General features: G+C 36.6%; 3 protein-coding genes across 4 annotated transcripts; all 3 read left to right on the top strand.

The window, feature by feature from the left end:
- Positions 1-2,848: 2,848 nt before the first annotated feature.
- LOC132191057 (receptor protein kinase CLAVATA1-like) lies at positions 2,849-5,015 on the top strand. The gene has a single exon (XM_059606076.1). The coding sequence runs from the start codon at positions 2,849-2,851 to the stop codon at positions 4,832-4,834; it is 1,986 nt and encodes a 661-aa protein (XP_059462059.1). The 3' UTR covers positions 4,835-5,015.
- A 3,156-nt stretch (positions 5,016-8,171) lies between these two features.
- On the top strand, positions 8,172-10,247 carry LOC132190489 (receptor protein kinase CLAVATA1-like). The gene has a single exon (XM_059605496.1). It carries the CDS (start codon positions 8,172-8,174, stop codon positions 10,245-10,247), a length of 2,076 nt encoding a protein of 691 aa, XP_059461479.1.
- Positions 10,248-11,525: 1,278 nt separating this feature from the next.
- LOC132189865 (kinesin-like protein KIN-6) lies at positions 11,526-21,454 on the top strand. 2 transcript variants are annotated; one of them, XM_059604683.1, is made up of 23 exons: positions 11,526-12,143; positions 12,249-12,445; positions 12,686-12,809; positions 12,943-13,037; positions 13,364-13,487; positions 14,079-14,144; positions 14,368-14,430; positions 14,661-14,711; positions 14,846-14,928; positions 15,027-15,141; positions 16,245-16,293; positions 16,422-16,576; positions 16,735-16,941; positions 17,041-17,145; positions 17,473-17,547; positions 17,663-17,756; positions 18,342-18,424; positions 19,148-19,281; positions 19,428-19,506; positions 19,849-19,973; positions 20,756-20,834; positions 21,047-21,175; positions 21,309-21,454. In XM_059604683.1, exons 1-22 carry the CDS (start codon positions 11,589-11,591, stop codon positions 21,143-21,145), a joined length of 2,757 nt encoding a protein of 918 aa, XP_059460666.1. In that variant the 5' UTR covers positions 11,526-11,588; the 3' UTR covers positions 21,146-21,175; positions 21,309-21,454. The 2 variants fall into 2 exon arrangements, with proteins under 2 accessions (XP_059460666.1, XP_059460665.1); XM_059604682.1 differs by having other exon boundaries at positions 21,047-21,454.
- The last annotated feature ends 510 nt before the right edge of the window (positions 21,455-21,964 follow it).

The following is a 21,964-nucleotide window of genomic DNA, read 5'->3' as shown; positions in this document are numbered from 1 at the left end:
CAGAGTCCATGTTATTTGAAACCTTAAAGCCCACTGAGCTTCAAGACGTATTATCGGACATATAAATAGGACCCGTGTGCAATTGACTATGTTAAAATAGAGTTTGGGTTGCCTTCAGTTCAGGTGAAAATATTTGTCCAACATTTTTTGTGCAAAAATTAGCGGTAAAGATTTCAAGATTGTAAGAAAATTTCAGTTATTTTTTTCATTTGAGGCAATTTTTACCATGGGAAAAATACCTTTTACCCTTCCCAAGTATCTATGGATTTGCAATTTTAACCTAAATGTTTAAAAAGTGATACTTCACCCCCTCAAAGTTTCTGACATTGACACTTAATCCCATGAAGTACACTTTATCCCTGAAATATTTTATGTTTACACATTACCCTCCCGAAATAACTAGGTTTTGAGGGCTTTAGTCAACTCGGGGGGTGAAGTGTAAACAAAAAATACTTTAGGGAGTAAAGTATACTTTATAAGAGTCAAATGTCATTGTCAAATATTTTAAAAGGTCTTATATTACTTTTTAAATATTGAGATTAAAATTACAAATCTATGGTAGAGGGTAAAAAGGTATTTTTCCCTTTTTACCATTAATTCAAGGTGTCCATAAAAAAAGACAAGATATTCTGGGATAAAATTCATGAGTACTACCAGTCGGCGGTCAACTGTCCAACTTGCCACCTAGTAGTTTTGTGATGCTAAGCTCAAATTGAATCAAGGTATTCCGACTTCCAAGTGGTGTTACGTACGGAGATAGAATAAAGGTCTAAAAGAATATTATATTTTAACATAGAGAAAACAAATAATGAGTGAAGATATAATTAGCTTCCACTTCAACCAGCGTCTTGGTCTTTTAAAGAGTGTGAAAAGTTTTTGGAGCAAAGTTGTGTTCCTTGGCTTGCAATTGATGCAAACTCTCGTAAACATGACACTCTTAGATTTGTAAAAATGATTTACTTGCGATTGAGAGTTTGATTAATGTGCAAGAATTCACAAAAGAGGGGGAAATTTATTGTGAATATTGTGTCTTACATTGAGACAAAAATAAAATAAAAAAGTAAGTAAGTAATTTATATATCTAAATTGACCCAATTATACATTAAGCTTAAGACAAGGACTGTGAGAGAAAGCAAAGATGAAATGTGTTAACAAGACAATCTAAAAATTAGTAAAATATGGAGACAAGCTAATAAAGAAAAGTAGACAAGGACTAGGAATTTGTACTCTGAACAAAGGCCCAACCAACTACGTTCGATGGACCGTGAGAATATGAATTTATTCGCACTTTGTGGATTCGCGGAGTGAAAAAGGGAATAGATGCTCTATATTTTGTTGCCAAACTTAAGCAGTTCGAGCCTTACTACTGCATTCACATAATTACCTTCTTATCTTGCATAAACAGGTCTCTAGACAATTTCTAACTGAAATGATTGCTTTTCTCATCTGCCCTCTCTCATCTTTTTTATTTTTAAAATTACTATTAGATCTATGGCCTATATATATATATATGAGATCCATCTAAGTTCTACAGATCTAATAGTAATTTTGAAAATTAAGAGAATGAGAGAAAAACGAAAAGAAAATGTATAGCATGTCTCAATTTTTAATGACATTAATTACTCGAAGAATAATGTTAGAAATCATACTTTTATTCTATCATTATTCTATTGTGTTGATATGGCGGTGCCAATTAATTTAAGGAGTTGGCTCAGGTGGTGAGAGCCTTAATCTTTGTTACATTTCTATCAAGTTTTAAGTTTGTGTCCTCTTAAGTACAAAACTTTGTTAGGACTAGCCCGTCAACAAAACCTGCCCGATTCATGCGGAGAAAATACTTTCCATGAGTTCGAATTAAAAAATTTAAGGGTTGACATAAGCAGATTAAAAATGTGATTTGTAACCTTTCTAGAAGATATTTTAAAGCAAATTCTGCAAGTGAACATGGTGAGTCCCCATAATTGGGAATAATTAGGAAAGCTACTTTCTATGCCTTCAATTTTGCTGAAGGCCACTCACTTTTGAGGAAATTTCAAAACACGGTCCACAAACAAGACGAATCGATTCCCACTTCCCAGCTGTTGAGAGTAACTCTTAAATTTTATTGAAAAAAGAAAAAAGCAAAAGCTCAAATTAATTACCACCACCCACAATAAAAACTGAAAATTTCACCCGTTAATTTCCACTCCCACACTTTTAGAATTACATATGCATTATAACGACGGATCTGATTTACATGTTATTTTAATAACAGTATGTATGTTATAATGTAAGCAACGGTCAAGATTGAATCTCAAAGTTGACTTACTTTGAAAAGCTTTTAATAGGAGATAAAAAATAATGAAAGATTTTGAAAGATTCAATCTTGACCATTGTTTAAACTACAACATACATGATGTTATTTTAATAACAGCATATAAGCCAGAACGGTTAAATATAACCCAAAAAAAATTATAATCATGAAAATAACTCCTTTAAATTAATTGAAACAATGACAATCATTTAAAACCACCTACTGCTAAATCAATAGGACCGAGCCTATATGCCAATTGACTATTCATTTTATTGACCACAAAATAGTTTGTTCTTCAAGCTTCAAAAAGAAAAAAAAATAGTTTGTTCCAAAAAAACCTTCAAGCTTAATCCTTTGTTCTTTGTTAAAGGTGCCTTTTTTGCTTTTCACTTTATCCTTTTTTACTATACTTTATCTTTTGCGAAAAAAAAAAAAAAAAAAGAAGGCTTTGACAATATTATTTTCCGTTCAACTCAGTTAGCCCGATTCCAGCAGGTCGAAACCAGTGTTCGCTGCATGTTCAGTCGTCCTAAGCAAGAAAAAGAAAGAAAAAACATGAGAAATTTTTGCATTTGTATCCTCCTCCAAGTCTATTTAATTTTCTTCATTTTTCCAGCTTGCTCTTCTGCGTACGGTAATGAGCTTGAAGTTCTGTTGAAGCTCAAGTCGGCCATGACTGGGCCCAAAGGCTCGGGCCTAGAGGATTGGAAGGACTCTTCGTCTCCAACGGCTCATTGCTCCTTCTCCGGAGTTTCATGTGACGACGACTCACGGGTTGTTTCTCTCAACGTGTCTTATACTCCTCTTTACGGTTTTCTGCCGCCGGATATTGGGTTACTGGACAGGCTGGTGAACCTAACGATCTCCGGCGACAATCTCACGGGGAGACTCCCGATGGAGATGGCAAACCTCACGTCGCTCAAGGTCTTCAACATCTCTAACAACCTCTTCAACGGCAAATTTCCCGGAGAAATCATTGTTGGAATGACAGAGCTCGAGGTTCTCGACACGTACAACAATAACTTTTCTGGGCCTCTTACGACTGAGCTGGTGAGCTTGAAAAACCTGAGACACCTTTGTCTCGGAGGGAACTACTTTTCGGGTCCAATTCCGGAGAGTTACTCGGAGATTCAGAGCCTCGAGTTCTTGGGTTTGAACGGAAACGCACTCACGGGCAAAGTTCCGGCTAGTTTAGCTCGGTTAAAGAATCTCAAAAAAATGTACTTGGGGTACTACAACTCTTTCGAAGGGGGTATTCCACCGGAGCTGGGATCGCTCAGCTCGCTTCAAATCCTCGACATGGCAAGTTGTAACCTCCACGGCGAGATTCCCACGAGCCTCGGCCTTTTGAAGAACTTGGACACGTTGTTTCTACAAGTCAACCGCCTCACAGGTCATATACCTCCTGAACTTTCTGGTTTGGTCAACTTGAGAGGGCTGGATCTTTCCATCAACGAACTCGTTGGAGAAATCCCAGAAAGTTTCTCAAGGCTAACAAATATTAGCCTAATTCATCTGTTTAAGAATAGCCTTCACGGTCCAATCCCTTCGTTTATCGGAGACCTTCCGAATCTTAAAGTGCTTCAGTTATGGGAGAACAACTTCACCTTTGAACTTCCGGTGAACCTAGGCCGGAATGGAAAACTCCGAGAACTTGACGTTGCTACGAACCAACTCACCGGCCCGATTCCTCGAGATTTATGTAAAGGAGGGAAGTTGTCTACGTTGATTTTGATGGAAAACTTGTTTACTGGCTCAATTCCTGAGCAGCTCGGTGACTGCAAGTCCTTAACGAAAATCCGAATCAGGAAGAACTTACTCAACGGGACGATCCCGGCTGGGATTCTTAACTTGCCTTTGGTTTACATGATCGAGGTCAACGACAACAACTTCTCCGGCGAGCTTCCATCCGAAATCTCAGCTGACGCACTTGAAATTCTCACGCTTTACAACAATAGCATCACCGGAAAAATCCCTCCGGCGCTTGGAAATCTCAAAAACCTACAAACTTTGTCCCTGGAAATGAATAGATTTTCGGGTGAGCTCCCTAGTGAAAGCTTCGATTTACCGAAGTTGTCAACCATTAACATCAGCGCCAACAACCTTAGCGGTGAGATCCCATCTTCGATAGCTCGCTGTACTTCTCTTTCCTCCATCGATTTCAGCCGAAACAATCTCTCCGGGGAAATCCCAAAAGAGATCGCTAAGTTGAGAATTCTCAGCACTCTTAATCTTTCTCATAACAGCCTCACTGACCATATACCATACGAAATGTGCGGGTTGACAAGCCTCTTTACCTTGGACCTGTCCTATAATAATTTAGCGGGAAAAGTTCCAAGTTGTGTACAGTTTCTCATTTTCCATGACAGTTCATTCGCTGGAAACCCAAATCTCTGTTCCCCAAGCCAGGTCTCTTGCCCACCTTTGCTCAGTCCGGTTCAAGAATCGGGTCAAGCCAGGGGGAAGTTTTTCTCTCCGGTGCTCATTGTGGCTATTGCACCGTTCGTCACTGCTCTATTACTGGTACCACCTCGATGCTAATTGCTAAAGACATGGGCGCGAATGCAAAAGCGGTGGAGCTGGGATCGTGTGTAGCGGGAAGACCACGTCATAACTCATTGATGACCGTTGTAGCCTCATTACTGGGTAAGAATTTCGTGACAATCGAATTGAGACAAATATGTTTTATTTTGTAATGTCATAATAAGATAGTAATGGATAATAATATAATGGAAAATGTTAGGTATTCTTTTAATATTCTTTTGGTGTCTTATTAACTGTGATGTGTCTTTTAAAATTATCAAATTTTAACGGTCACATCACAGTTAGGAGGATACCAAAAAAACACTAGAATAACACCTAACATTTTCTTAATATAATACTCAAATTAAATTATCCATATATATATATATATATATATGGATAATATATTTGTTACTCAATTTTGTTATTACTACCTAATATAAGACTTAACAATTAACACTTATGAATTGTACGTGTTAGCTAGAAGTAGAGCATATGGGTCAACCGTAGAGCATATGGTAATTTTTTTTTTTTTTTTTAAATGCCTCTTTAATTTTGGGATTCTCCCCGTCCTTAATTAGGCTTTAATGGAACATCCTAACGAGATAGTGACATTATAAATTTTTTTAACTTAAATACCTAAAAGTACAAATTTTTAAACTTTTGAGATGTAATTGCAAGAAAGCTGAAAATTATAATAAAAGTTGTATATACTATATACCGAGCAAATATTTTTCGTATTGTTTGCTTTTTCAAAAACATGCATATAATTATAGTCTTCTTCTTTGGAGGGCTTGAAGTACTACTGTATCCTCCACCTATAGCATAGTTTAATTATTTGCTCAAGGAGCTCACTTGGTTACGTCACACTTTTTTTCTTTCTAATATCCTTCAATTATATATTAACACGTGATAAAAAAAAATTGTAGAAGAGTTGTATATTGTTTAGCATTTTTCATCTTTATAATATATTCTGAGGATAAAAGACTGATTATAAATGAACCTATAAAGAACTAGAAGTGCATGTACGTGTACTTTTAGTTTGTGCACCCTTGTGAAAATGGACTCATGAGCAAATTAGAATGAATTGTTTGCGACCCTCTTATATAGAATTTTGGTGTTAATTATAATATCCCTAGATGACATTTTTTGATTATTCGGAGTTTTGGAGATATATATACTCCTAGATAGTATTTTGTGATTTTTTGGCCTCGTAATGGGCACATAGCTACATAATAACTGTCTGATAGTGGAAAATATACAAATTTTATGGTCGTTTAATTAAGTTGACCCTTGATCATTTATTTCCAAGTCAAACAATCTTTTTTTCTTTTTCTTTTTTTTTTTTTAAAAAAAAATCAATCTGATTTCATTAATAGTGGTTAGGAGCATAAAAGCTCTTACAATCATAGAACATATAGTTCTGCAAAATCATAGCCGAAGCTAAAAGATTACATGTCAAAAAATCAAAAATATAACAGATCTTACAATGAAAAATCAATCTATGACGTCAAGCATCCGTTATCTCAGCCCGAACTTCATATTATAGAACAGATCTACTAACGCAGACTCCTTCAGGGAGCACAAGAAGCCATTTTCCAGGTATGAGCAAAATACTCACACCCAAACCATTCCCCTCTTGACCCGAAAGCCATAAGCATTATTTACGTCCTCAGCCCAACGGCTAGGACCATAAAATAAAAACAACAACAACAACAACAAACAAACAACAATAACAAACAAACAAAAACCCCTACAAGCAGCAGTGGAGAAGCACGGCATCGTAAACATCCCTTCAGAAGACATGCCTTGGCTGAAGAAAACTATCAGATCTAAGTTTGAAAAGATTAGATCTGAATCTAGATCTAGATCTACAAACTAGATTTAAAGCAACCCGCAAAAAACGGAGACCGGTGGAACCTACAGAGAAGACGCCGAGTACTGCTACCGTGTAAGGGGAGGAGGGAATATCTAAATTTAGATATTCTCTCCTCTTGAAGTTCTTTTTAGTGTTGTTTAGATGAAAAGAGAGAGAGTGTGTATAACTAAACAATCTTAACTTTAGTGATTAGCATTACATTGTTGGATCTAAACCAATAAATCTAAATTTATGGATTAAGATAGTGTATATTTTAATCATGCTTCTCTTAAGGGAACCTCTTGTAATGGGTTATTAATTGGAGTTGCAATCTATAAATAGCATCTCAAGAAACCCTGGCTTTATTCTCAAATAATGTACGTGGGTTATATTCTGACCATTAATCCAGCCATCTGTTGAGAGGCTAAGGGGTGAAAGAAAATTAATTAAAGGAGAAAAAAAAAAGTAAAAAGAATAAGGAACATGAAATTTTACTCTAAACTAAGCCCCCACTAGGCACTAGCTAATTACTACTGCCGTGACTCGTGAGAATATGAATTTGTTCTCACGCACTAGATGCCCAATGCAAACTACTTAGGAACAATACTTTATATATGCTGTGTCCAATTAATCATCTTCTTACGTTTGTTATGTCATTGATTATTTAAAGAAAAAAACGTACGTTGTTGTAATAATGCAGAAGATAATATTTGAAAGCCAAGTCCAAAGTGAACTTCTTGAGAGTCCCCACGGTTGAGAATATATAATTGGGAAAGCAACTTTCTTTTCGTTTGATTCTATGATATATGCCTACAAAAGGGCAGGCATCTGTTATGATAATCTAGAAGAAATTTTAAAACAAGGCAATAATTGTGTCGATGTTAAAGAAGAAACGTATAGTAGGATTTTCCTTTTAAATTAATTTATATTTTTCTCATTTGCTCACATAATGTAATATAATTATATACAAATATTTTTGTGTTATCTTCTCTCTTTGATTATGTTATATTCTTCTAGGCTTTGATTTTAAACGGGATGGTGCCATATGTTAAATAAAAAAGAAGAAATTAAGGAGAATAAAGGGTGGTTATAAGTAAGCCACGTCACTAAACTTTTTTAAAAAATAATAATAAAAATTTATGATGTTATTGTTGAGTTATTTTTCAGTGGTTTTCCTGATGTCAAAAATCTGAGTAACTGATAAAAATATTATGAGATAATTGTAATATAAATATGTGGTTATTTATTTATTTCTTTTAAAGGTGCTTTGTTTTGTTTACCTAGCTTAGTGACGATGCCTTAATTTTCTTTTGGAAAAAATATGCTCTGTTTTTTCTTTTTATTTTTTAATCCATCACTAAGAAAAAGACAAAGAAATCACTTTGATCAGTTCAACACAGGGGACATTTAAATAGCGCCCGCGCGAATACCCTTTTGAATTGAGCTCCGGAGAGATAAACGGCGTTCAAAAGAAAAATGAGAACCCTTTTCATTTGTATGCTCCTCCATGTTGCTCTAGTTTTCTTCCTTTTCTCATCGCGCTCTTCTGCCGGCACTAGTGGTCTCGAAGTTCTGCTGAAGCTCAAGTCGGCCTTGACTGGGAACAAAGGCTCGGGCCTAGAGGATTGGAAGGACTCTTCGTCTCCAACGGCTCATTGCTCCTTCTCCGGAGTTTCATGTGACGACGACTCACGGGTTGTTTCTCTCAACGTGTCTTATACTCCTCTTTACGGTTTTCTGCCGCCGGAGATTGGGTTACTGGACAGGCTGGTGAACCTAACGATCTCCGGCGACAATCTCACGGGGAGACTTCCGAAGGAGATAGAAAAGCTCACCTCGCTCAAGATACTCAACATCTCTAACAACATCTTCACCGGCAATTTTCCTGGAAAAATCATTGTTGGAATGACACAGCTCGAGGTTCTCGACACGTACAACAATAACTTTTCTGGGCCTCTTCCGACTGAGCTGGTGAGCTTGAAAAACCTGAGACACCTTTGTCTCGGAGGGAACTACTTTTCGGGTCCAATTCCGGAGAGTTACTCGAAGATTCAGAGCCTCGAGTTCCTTGGCTTGAACGGAAACGCACTTATGGGCAAAGTTCCGGCTAGTTTAGCTCGGTTAAAGAATCTCAAACACATGTATTTAGGGTACTTCAACTCTTTCGAAGGGGGTATTCCGCCGGAGCTGGGATTGCTCAGCTCACTTCAAATCCTTGACATGGCGAGCTGTAACCTCCACGGCGAGATTCCCAAGAGCCTTGGCCTTTTGAAGAACTTGGACGCGTTGTTTCTACAAGTCAACCGCCTCACAGGTCATATACCTCCTCAACTTTATGGTTTGGTCCGCTTGAGACAGTTGGATCTTTCCATCAACGATCTCATTGGAGAAATCCCAGAAAGTTTCTCACTGCTAACAAATATTAGCCTACTTCATCTGTTTAAGAATAGCCTTTACGGTCCAATCCCTTCGTTTATCGGAGACCTTCCGAATCTTGAAGTGCTTCAGTTATGGGAGAACAACTTCACCTTTGAACTTCCGGTGAACCTGGGCCGGAATGGAAAACTCAAAGAACTTGACGTTGCTACGAACCATCTCACAGGCTCGATTCCTCGGGATTTATGCAAAGGAGGGAAGTTATATATGTTGATTTTGATGGAAAACTTCTTTACCGGACCAATTCCTGAGCAGCTCGCTGACTGCAAGTCGTTAACAAAAATCCGAATCAGCAAGAACTTACTCAACGGGACGATTCCGGAGAGGATTTTCAATTTGCCGTTGGTGGGACAGATCGAGGTCAACGACAACAACTTCTCTGGCGAGCTTCCCTCCAAAATCTCAGCAAACGTCCTCGGAATTCTCACGCTTTCCAACAATAGAATCACCGGAAAAATCCCTCCGGCCATCGGAAATCTCAAAAACCTGCAAACTTTGTCCCTGGAAATGAACAGTTTTACCGGTGAGATTCCGGAGGAAATCTTTCATCTCCACTTGCTCTCGAGGATCAACATCAGCGCCAACAACCTTAGCGGTGAGATCCCATCTTCGATAGCTCTCTGTACTTCTCTCACCTCCAGCGATTTCAGCCGAAACAATCTCTCCGGGGAAATCCCAAAAGAGATGGATAAGTTGAAAGATCTAAGCATTCTTAATCTCTCTCATAACAGCATCACCGGCCATATACCATACGAAATGTGCGAGTTGACAAGCCTCTTTACCTTGGACCTGTCCTACAATAATTTAGCGGGAAGAGTTCCTAATTGTGCACAGTTTGTCACCTTCAATTATGACAGTTCGTTAGCTGGAAACCCAAATCTCTGTTCCCCAAGCCAGGTCTCTTGCCCACTTTTGCCCAGCCAAGTTCAAGACTCGGGTCAAGCCCGCGGGAAGTTTTGCTCGCTGGTGCTCATTGTGTTTGCTGTAGCGTTCGTCACTATTCTGTTATTGATGCCACCTCGACAAAGATGCGAAAGCAAAGGCGGTGCTGGGATCGTCGAGTGCGGGAAGGCAATCCCCGAACTGAAAGAAGTCCGACGTAGCCTCATTCTTGGCACCGGTGGACCCCTTTCTTAGATTTCATATTCAGTTGTTTAGTATCAATCGCATATATCTCCCTGTAGATGTAGCGTGACAAGGCGAATATGTTTTGTTGTTTTGGTAATTTGGTGTACGTTAATAAAAAATAACAGTATGAACTGCTCCCAAACCGTTAGAGTTTATAATTTTTAACATCATTAAGGAATTTGATATCAAACTCAATACAAAATAGCTAGTTAAAGTTTATAAAATGAATCCATTTAATTATATAGGTAAAAGAAATTTTTTAATTCCAACAATTATGTTGTTTTTGTTTTGTTTTATTTTTTCTAATTTTAAATAGGTTAATTTTTTTTTTGGGGAACATTTTTAGCTTTATTCATCATCGAAAGATAATCTAGAGCACAAAGTTCTAAATAACAAGGATACATTGTTATGATATTACAACATCACGGATATTCTCTGGGATTTCTTCGATCTAAACCTTATTAATGATTTGTTTAACAGCTGCTTTGACGAGACCATGAGTCGCCCAATTTGATTATCTTCGAGCATGCCGAATCTGCTAGTGCCTTAACTTGTTGGGCACTACTTTAACATCTTCAACCACTTGACCATATTTGCTCCAATTTGGATCGTTTGCATTGAAGGCCTTAACAACCTGTAAGGAATCACCTTCCAAAATAATATATTGACACTCGAGATCTCGAATAAATTATGCAACACTCAAAGTCGGTAATACTTCTATTACCATTGGGTCTTGCATTATACAAACTGTTTGCCCCCTTGCGATTGCTGTACTCCCTCAAAGCCCCTCGCGATGATGCCAATCCCCATACAAGAAGACTACGTCACATTAGACCAATTAATAAATATAAATATAATGTGATTATTATTCGATATGTCATGTAACAAGTGTCAAATATTATTCGATTATTATTCGATATTACATGATATGTCAAATAGGATCCGAATAAGAGTTCCTTGATATTAATTAATTGATTGGTTTGACATTTATTAATTAAATGGTACGTGATGAATGTACTTATTTAAAATTAGAAGTCCCCAAATGGGTAATTCAATCGGCTGTGGACTATGCTGAATGAAGCGGAGATCACTAGTTCAAATCTCCCACCCCCTTTCCTTGTGTGGACATCTAAAAAAAAAAAATTAGAGAAAAACTTTAGATTCAGTTGTTAATATTAGAAATTGGAGGATTAAATTGAAATGACACGAAAATTTGGGGACTAAATTTGAAAGAAAGTGGGCGGGGATTCCACCAAGTAAAATTATTTGGTTTATTCGTCATCCAATTCAAACTTCGTGTTTTTCCGCCATTTGAGACAGCGCCGAAAGGGAGACGCACAGTGAGACTAGATGGAGATGACAAGCCCTCCGACATGTCCGGGCACGGTGACTGTTCGGAGAAACCCTCCCCGGAAGGCGAGGGCTACCCCTTCCACAAACGCTCCCCAAATGCCATTAGTCCCTTCGTCTTCCTCAGCAACCACGCGAGCTATTCCATCATTTCCGATTCAGGACATTCTTTCAATGGAAATCCCCGAAAAGCCCCGAAATCCGCCTCAACCAGAGCCCTCATCCTCGTCCCCCAAAGGCCCAATCTCCGATACCCTCAAAGTCTACCTCAGAATTCGGCCCCTTTTGCCGCCCAAGCCTTCGGGCCGAAACGGCAGCGTTAGGGACCCGATCCCTAGGTCGAGAGCCAAGAACGCGTGGCCCCAGAACCCGGCGAAGAAGACCGAGTCGAGGGACAAGAACGCGAAGAAGAAGAACAGCGGTGAAGCTTGTGTGACCGTCAGTGATTCTCACTCTGTGACACTATCGCCGCCCATAGCCCTACAAGAATCGAAGCGGATCAAGTCTGAGGTTTACGATGGGTTCTCCCATGTGTTCCCGCCCGAATCGTCTCAGGTTTCTTGCCTTTTATCTTTTCTCTGATCTGTTTGGTTACCGAGTAAATACACGAAAAATGAAAAGAATCTGATAAAACTAACCGTGTCGAAATTGACAACACAGGGTGAAGTCTACGAGAGAATGGTGAGGCCTCTGGTGGAGGATTTTCTGAAGGGTAAAAGTGGAATGCTTGCCGCATTGGGTCCTAGTGGCTCTGGCAAGACTCACACCGTCTTTGGGAGTACCAGGGAACCTGGTATGGTACCGCTTGCGCTTCAACAGATCTTCAATCAGTCTGAGGGAAGTTCCAAGTCGTCGAGGTAACCAGTGATAATGTAATTGCATGCGCTTAAAGCATTTTATAGATATCTGGATTGTTTTTGAGAATTCAGTGAATTTGTTAGGGTCCATTGCCTTGTGAATGTGGGATTTTTGTGCTAATTTTGCCAGATATAGTAGCATTATCAGTATATCCCAAGTTCAATTATTCTCACTTTTAATACGTGTGGAGGAACTGAAGGTTGTAAAGAAAGAAGAAATCTGATAAAACATATTTTCAGGTCATTTTCTATATCTATTTTTGAAATATATTCTGAGCGAGGGAAAGGAGAGAAGGTATGCGATTTGTCACTGGAGGGAACCGAATTGAGCATGCAGCAATCAACTATAAGAGGCATTCAAGAGGTTCATAGCTGTTTCTGTTGTATGTTGTCAAGTTTTTTTTTTTTTTTGACGTACAGTATATCTAAAGTGCATTTTGATTATGGGTGTAAGACTATAAAAATGACTTGTCTGTTTATTCGATTATTGTACACAGGTTGTTGTTTCTGACGCTGGACAGGCAGAATCTTTAATAGCTTGTGCTATGTCAAAACGTGCCACAGGAATGACGAATGCAAACATCCAGTCAAGGTGCATGGCAACTAAACCATGTTATTTTTTTTCCTCTTCCCTGCTATTGTTATTGAATTTTATAGATGAAATAGATATGAAATATGGAACAGTTTCTGCAAGTGCAATCGATTGTTTTTGGGTGGGAGTCAAGAGCTAGCTGGATGTGATCTAGTTCTTCCTGTTGAAAAGTTTCTATCTAATTTTCTGAAAGAAACTCAATTTAATTATTAAATGATTTATTGTAGAGTTATTGAATCAGTTCACTCTTTCTAGAATTATTGTTTGAGGAGTCATGGCAAAAGGAAAATGACTTTATTTTATTTTACTCTTTTACTTGCTTGTAGCCGGTCGCAGTGCATCATTAACATTAGCAGTGTTGCTTACAAGGTTGGTGAAGTTGATAACAATGCTGTCTTAACTATTGTTGACCTTGCTGGAGCTGAAAGAGAAAAAAGGACTGGAAATCAGGTACTTTTCCTTTAAAATAAGCTGATATATCCTTATGAAACTAGCAATTGGTAATAGTTGAAAATTGTGGGGGTTTTGATTGATGCACCCCAGGGGATGGTGATAATTGGCTATACGATTGCGTACAGGACTGCTCTCGTAGAATTCTGGTAGCTTGTGGTTTTCAAAATAATACTGGATAATATTTAAGGGTTAGAGCTTAGAAGGGGCTTTGAACTTCTAATATTAAAGAACTGTTTTTTGGAGCGGGGCTAATTAAAGTTTTAATTTGGGATTCAGGTCTAAATTTCTGTCCTGTTGGATGTGGATTGTTCTAGGGATGTTCTCAACATAGCAAAATATTGAAGCATTGGAACTTTAGGTAATTATTGGAATGACATTCTCCGTTATGTTTTTTGAATTCCAGTACAATAATAGAACTAACGGAAGTCCAACATAACATTGGAGAGAACACATTTAGAATATGACCTTAGGAATTCATAATGAGGTCAGATGAGTTTGTCTTAAGCAGTGAAAGGTAAATGTCACATGTATGATGTTGCAATCTTGGTCACGCATATATTGATTTTAACTTTAGTCTATCAATTTCAGGGGGCAAGATTGCTTGAAAGTAATTTTATCAACAATACATCAATGGTTTTTGGCCTATGCCTACGAGTATGTATCCTTAATTTAGTTCATGGATCTCCTTGTCGTCCATATTTTGGTCTTGATAATTATCTTTTGTTGGTATATTTGCTTCACATTTTTTTGTTAGTTATTTTATTTTATCAATTCAATATGTTTTAGTCCGTCTATACTATGTCTGTCTGTCTGTCTGTCCGTTTCTCTCTCTCCTCTTCCCTGTGCATGTAATATAGTTGTTTTTCTTTGTTTTCAGTCATTGTTGGAGCACCAAAAGAACCCCAAGAAGCCATTGCAGAAGCACTTCCAGAACTCATTGGTGATGCTTTTTAGAATGATTTCATATGTTACTGTTCTTTATAGCTTTTAGTTTACAATTTTTTTCCTCCAGTGCATCTTCTTTTCAAGGGGTGACACCCTTTGGTTTCTTACTGGCAAGGAATTAATGTTACATATTGTCTTCTGGTCCTGGTCTTTTCACTCTTGATACTTTAACACAATTCCTCTGAATCAAACATAAGCTATAATTGTGACCTTTCCTCTAAACAGTTAACCAAATATCTACGAGATTATTTGGAAGGCAAGAAGCGGATGGCATTGGTATGTAAATTTTGATTCCCGTTTGATGAGATCTTATGTTGCCAAGTTGATAATCTTAAATAAGCTTGCACTCCAATTTATCTCTATGGACTTTTGAAAAAAAAATCTCATGCATTCTTTTGTTGTGTTTGCAGATTTTAACAATTAGAGCAGGAACAGAAGACTATCTCGATACATCCTACCTGCTAAAACAAGCTTCACCATACATGAAAATCAAGTAAAATAAATACACTGACACATATATATTTTCCATCAATCTGATTAAACTTTCAATTTTCTTAATTTTTTATTTGTTTTTGATGTTCATAATATTAGATTTAATAATAATGCGGAGTCTTCCATCATGCATTGTAACAAGAGGCATTTCCAAGCATTGTCTACAGTTGAACAGCCGAAAAGAATGAAAGTTGGTGGCCTTGAAGCTTGTGTGGTATTTTATTCATCCTTTTTGGAGTGCTAAATGTTTCCCTTTTAGGTTCTAATTCTTTGCATACTACTTACACAAGTTAATTTTTTCCCTCCCTTACTTTTTGGTGGCCTTAGTGTAATTTGTCAAGTTTGTTTCTTTGCATGAGGCTGTTAAAATCTAATTTAAGTCCCAGGGGATTTGATGAAATTTGGCTTCCAAGTTTCACATGTATGGTTTTTAAGTTTCTCTTTTGACGTCTATCATATCATATGACCTGGAATAGCATGGAATGTAGTGATCTATTTTCTTAAATGGACATATGTTATAATGAGTTCAGAAGGTAATCCTGGTTTGTTGTCGAAACTAATTCCGTTACATTGTAAAATTTATGGTCAAGTGGTATTTTTATCTTTTTGTTACTTTTGTACATTCCAATTTTCTGTCTTACAATGCTGAGCTGCGACCATTATTGCCAAGCTGAAACATATATCCCTCACACCATGTGTTCTCGCAATTTAGATGCAGTTTTTCTCTGAACTTAGAATATAAAAATTTACAATAGATTTCCTTGTCATTTAAATCTGTTGGATTATGTTAGAAAGCAACATACAGCTAGTTGTTCAATGTTGGTACTAAAAAGTATGGTATGTAATACTCTTTCCCAACTGGAAGTTGGTGCAAACACTAAGGACACTACGCTTGTTGTCTACCCATGTCTGACACTAACAAAAGACTCGCCCGACCTTTAACATGTGCGCAATGAAAAGGAGTTATATGTTCTTCAAGTAGTTATTAGTTTTATGATTTTTTTTCCTTAATATCTACAGTCGTGTATGCAGATAAACATTCAAATATACGTATTTATGTCTAATATTAACAAAGACATGCAGCCTCTAAATAGTAATATTGGCAAACGCCCATTTCCCTGTTGAAACTTGAAACTCTTGTTCTGGCCCACATCATGGTTGAAAATGGATTTCCTTAGTCATCATGTGTGCTATTGGATATGGTTCCTGAGAAGCATTATTTGATCAAGTTGGTGATAATTCTTTTCAAATTGTTATTATGAATATGTCTTTGATTTAGGCTTACTCATAATAAGTTGTACGTTGGTTTGATTTCAGTTTGAAGAAGGAAAGAGCATTGGAGATGAACGCAAGCTTTCTAAGGAAGGTTGTATAAAATGCATTACTTTATTATTTAAAATTTGTCTGTCTATCATTCACATTGTTCTAGTCCCTTGACCCGTTTCGTGTGGTTTAACTTTAGAACATCCAACATGTTTGGTTATATCTTTTCAGAAGCCTCAAGAATTTGCAGATTGGATGTTAGTGAAACTGCAACCAAAAAGTCAGACTTTGTTGACTTGGCAGAGAAAGAGAGAAACCATCAGATAATGCAGAATTTTTCTAAAGCTATATGGAATGTCTTGAAGCAATATAAACAAAAACTCAAGGTATTAATTTATTGATAGCAAGTTATGCTTAAAACTTCGCAATTAGTATTTTCATGTTAAGTTTATTTTTTGGTTATACTGCTTTGCTATCTCTATCGATGCAATTTCAGTAATAAACTGACTAGCATAATCTGTTCACAATTTCTGGTTCTAATCAGGTGGCAGAGAGTGAAATCCAGAGTCTCAAAGAAAACCTCAGCAATGAAAAGACTAGATCTCTTGAGCTAGGAAAAGAGCTGGAGGATTTGAAGTCCTGCTGTACTTGTTCCGAGGGACTTCGTAAGGATGCCTCCTTAGTTAAAGTATACACTAGTTCTGAATCCAAAGTAGACTTAAAGGGATGTGGATCTAGTAATATTGATGAGGTTCGCCAATGGATTTTCTCTCTCTCTCCCCTCTTCGTTATCCACGCATTTATGCTGTGAAAAAATAATTAATATTCAAAGATTTTGTTAAATGTTCAGAAAGATGTGGATCTTCATTCTTCCGACCTCAAGGCATCTTACTGCAGTAGCACTCTGGAAAAGTGTGACTCCTCGCCAAGAGAGGATAAAGATATGCTCTCTCAGGTACAAATATCTTTGCACTTTTTTTTTTTAATAAGTTCCAACCTTGCTCTTTTATGATCTCAATTATCTCATGGGGATCAAGGAGTTATAATTATGGCTACTTTTTTGGGGTGCTTTATTCAATATAATAGTATTTGAATTGTATTTCAAGGGAAAAAGGTGGGGGGTTTTTTTTTTTTAAAAAAAAAAAATTATGTAAATTGGAATGTTTTGACAATGAGCTAGAATTTGATGCCACTGTGAGGAAGTTTCAGTGCATATTTTTTAGTAGTGTCTCCTTTTAAGAAATCTATTTGATATAATGAAATGTTCTTCCCAAACTTTTAGGTGAGTACCTCTGATGTTGATGCGGTCAATCCTTCATGCTTTTGTGTTGAAAACTCCGACCAGCAAAATTTTCAGGTATGAGTGCTGGACTTGGGCACATCTTACATCAGGATATAAAGAATATGATATTTATTCTTATGTATGTCTGGAATAGCTGAGAATATAACTAGTTTTGATATTGCGTAATCAGATAGGTGATATCTATCTTGGGAATGGACACAACACAGAGGGTTTAAATGAATATTCGGGAATCGAGGATAATTATTCAAATGCTGAAGTAACAGGTTTGATTCATAAAGTTTGCTTTTGTTTGCATATTATACTATAATGACTGCTTATTCTACAATATGTAAACATTTAGAATCTAAGCAGTTGAATGCTCACATTCTTTTGAAATATGGTTAGTTTATAGAATCTTGATACCAAACGTGTCTCGTCCATAATGTATTGGCTTGAAATGATGTGATTGGATGAAACCATGTTACTATGGCATATAGTATCATGGAGTAGATAAGGACATGCCCTCAATTTAGGTTTTTATTTTTTTTGTTGTAAGTCAATCATTTTGCTTCAAGATCTGTTTAAAGTGCTTTACAAGTTAAAATCAATTAGTTATCAAATGCTAATCGTCAATTTTAGTTTTATTTGCCTTAGAACTGTCAGCAATTAATTATTGGATGTTTAGTGATTTTTGGCATGTGACATAGTATGATGGGCTTTGTTTACTAGGTAGCCTAGTTGCCCTGAAAGGGACTTGGATCCCAATATTGTGGTTGGGACCGATGTATGCTTCCTCACCTACTAGTATATTTTTCAGCACGGTTTCTATCTGCAACTAACAAATTCATGGCTTTTGGATTTTGCTATAGGCTATTCGCAGTCACATGGCATGGTTAGAAATGACAGCTGCTCATCAGTGGAGCTGGACCAGCTGCTTACCGAGGAGGATGAGGTTAAATTCTCTTTCATGTCCTATGCTTTGAATTATAATGATGCCTTTTTTTTCAGGTTTCTTTTTGGAATGTCTGTTTTCTCGTTTTGCTTTGATGCTTAGTTTGTAATGTTTCTTAAAGTACGCTATCCAGCTAAACAGATGAAATAAATATTACGCTGTCACATATATATCTGCTACATATCAACCATTTTCTTCATGTGTTACCTGTATTCAAATGTCCGTAGTGCTTCTCATTAGCCTTTTTATCCAAATAACAGCATGTATTGCAACTTGAGGGACCCGGTGCATGCTCTAAAAAGGAAAAGCGCAAGGCTACCAAGCTGGTGCCTTCATTGGCCTTGCTACTAGCTTTTCCCTAACGTAGAGAGCTTTGAGCTTGTAGAAACACACATGCACCCTCCAATTATGTTGGTCATTGTCTGCTCATTTCAAAAGTAACCCACCGGTGAACAAATGAGTAATTTAAAAGTTTATCTATAGTTAATTTTGTGGTTACAATAAAATAAACTGAAGTATAGATTGACGAAGATAATTCAACACATTCAGAAAAGAAATTTTTTGATCTGTTAAAGAAAACTTTACCTAATCGGGGAGTTTTTTTTTTTTTTTTTTAAATGAAAAAAATAAAAAAAGAATCACTACTGTTAATTGTGGTTGCATGTCTCTAATGTAGAAATTGGTTTCATGGTTCTTTCTTCTTTTCTTTTTGATCTTTCTTAGAAATCTTTGCAACTGCCACCATCTCCTAAGGACGATGTCGCACTTACCCAAGGATGCAGCATTGTTGATGTGCCAGAGAGTCAACCAATATTTGATGCTTCCTGTAAAGATTTGAATTTTGAGAAATTACGTAGGTCAGTGGGGGTGTTGCATTTTTTAAACTTTTTTAGCTGCATAGTTCGCTGTCCTTGATCCTCAATGCTGATGACAGAGTTTCTCATGATGCATTTGTATCATTTCTTTTTTGGTGAGTTCATGTCTAAGATGTTATAGTAATCAGGAAACTGTTGCCTGTCTCATCCACATTACCAAGGGATTGCAGCACATTGGACGTTGAGGATGGGATAACAGAGCCAACGGTAAGCTGTTTATGTTTTCTCTGTTTTTTTGCTGTTTCTTGCAGATACATTATATTTTTAAGAGGATCTAAGGTCACTTGAATTTGAAAAGGGTATGAGATCTCCCCATGTGATTATCCTGGGTAACGCTATAATCTTTTTGTTTAATTACATTTTGGGGTTTAGATTGATGAGAGATAACTTTTATAGAATCGAAAGAGATGATGGTTTATCACAGAAAAATTGAGCTCTAAATTTCTTATTTTTTTAATAGAAGATAATTTTTTTATGAATTATATGATGCAAGGCTTTACCGTAAAAATTGCTTCTGCTTTATTTTCTTTCTTTTTCTGTCATTTATAGGAATTGTTGGATCCACCTCAATCACAAGAGGAAGATGTTACGTTTACCAAAGTATCCGAAGTTGTTGATGTGCCAGATATTGAACCAAGAGTTGATCTTTCCTGCAAAGCAGGGAAACCAAAAAGGTCAGTGGGGTTGCGTTCCATGTTAACCATGTCGCTGTGTGGTCCTAAGCAAAACAATAACTCTGGTTTGTTGCTTGTTATTGCTTTTGCCTTGGATCTCAATACTGAGGGGAAAATATATTCTAGTTCCTTGAAGTATTACCACATTTTTTTATTTGTCTTCAAATTTTAAAAAGTGACATTGGAGCCTGTAATCATTTTGTGTTTTTCTTTCCAAAATATCCTTAAAATTATCAAATAAAAAAATAAAAATAAGACCATTTTTTTTAAAAAAAAAATGAAGGGGTCACCCCTTTTTGGTATTTTTAAATTTTCACATTTTTTGTTTAATTTTTTAATAAATTTAATTTTTTCAAATGGTTATTTCCTAACAATTTTAAGGGTATTTTGAGTTTTTTTTTTTTTTTTTTTTTCTTTTCAAAGTGTTCAATTTGACACGCAGCGGTAATATGGAGGGTCCAAGTCACTTTTCAAAATTTGATTGCGTAAATAAAAAGAGAAATACTATAAATATCAAATCTTTTACTAAGCGATGCTTACCAAACTGATGTGTAACTCATTCATTGAAGAATAACAAGACTATTAATTAAGAAAAATGTATAGAATACCAATGAATGAGTTACACGTAAGTTTGGTAACCTTTTTTTTTTATGATAAAATACTTAATACCCTTAGCATTTCATAGTATATTTTTTCATAATACTTATTTTAGTTTTTAATTTTTTAAGATGGATCTCTATCTTTTGTTCCTAAATCTATATGTATTTCACTGTCAAAATTAGGAGACTCGCGCCTGCCTCATCCATATTGCTCAGGGATTTCAGTGCTTTGGACGTCGAAGACGATGCTGAGAAACCAAAGGTAAATTTTATATTTCCTCTATTTTCTTGTTTGTTTGCAGTTCTTGCCTGACTGAAAGGAGGTGACAAGTCAAGTTTGTACCATTATTCAATGCGTTGGAATTTGGAACAGAAGCAATGTTATAACTTATAACACCAAAATCTTCGCCCTGTAGAAATAGTGTCGTGTTTTCCTCCCAATGTTATTAGATTTTCTATCATATCATTTTGCAGGGAAATCGAGGTGGAAGGAAATTGGCTGCAGATGATAGAAAAACAACTCAGGGCAGAATCGCTCTCCTGCGTTTACTTAAGAGAGATCTTCACATCTAATATAGCAACCCTTTTACCCAAGCTGAAAAGGTAAAATTTTTTCTTTCAGCTAGGATTGTACAGACTTTTTGTATAGGCGGGTGCTTTCACTTTTTTGGGCACCTATATCTCTAAATTAAGAAACGGGTATATGCAACTCGTGTTGACGTGCCATTTCAAACAGCGAGAGCGGCAATGGGTTACTCGAAGCTCCGACTATAATTACCGAATGCTTGTCATTGTGACGGGCTCAAATTGCTTATGGAATGTGCATCTTTAGTGGGTTTTCGGTAATTTACATCCACAACAGTTACCATTATTGTTCCAAGTAGAAAGTTGTTACATAATATTATAATAATTATTAATACGTTTGTTGTATTATTCTGACCTGCCTTGTATGCTTTTCTACCTAAAATGCATGTGATTCCAAGCTATAGGTCTATTACTTGGAAGATACCTTTATCCCTATCCATCCCTTATAATACAGGGATCCGGATCCTTGGAATTCTTAAAGGAATTTTAGATTTAGACCATTCATTTTTATTCAAGAGTCATTATCATGTTACGTGTCTTACTACTAATAAAATAATAAAAAATTTGTCACGTGTCCCACTACTAATAAAATAATGATGATTTTTTATTATTTTATTAGTAGTGAGACACGTGACAGGATAATGACTCTTAGATAAAAATGGATGGCTTAAATTTAAAATTTTAGAAACTAGAATTCTTTTAAGAATTTCAAGGGATTCGAATCCGATTGACATTGTCTTCTAGACTTGTATTCCCTGTGGGCTTTGATGTAGGCTGTTATTCTCTGCATATGGGTTCTTTTTTGTT

Source organism: Corylus avellana, chromosome ca8 (genome assembly GCF_901000735.1).
Source record: "Corylus avellana chromosome ca8, CavTom2PMs-1.0".
Lineage (NCBI taxonomy): Eukaryota > Viridiplantae > Streptophyta > Magnoliopsida > Fagales > Betulaceae > Corylus > Corylus avellana.
The sequence above is the reverse complement of the archived record's forward strand: the minus strand, read 5'-3'. Positions and strand labels throughout refer to the sequence as shown.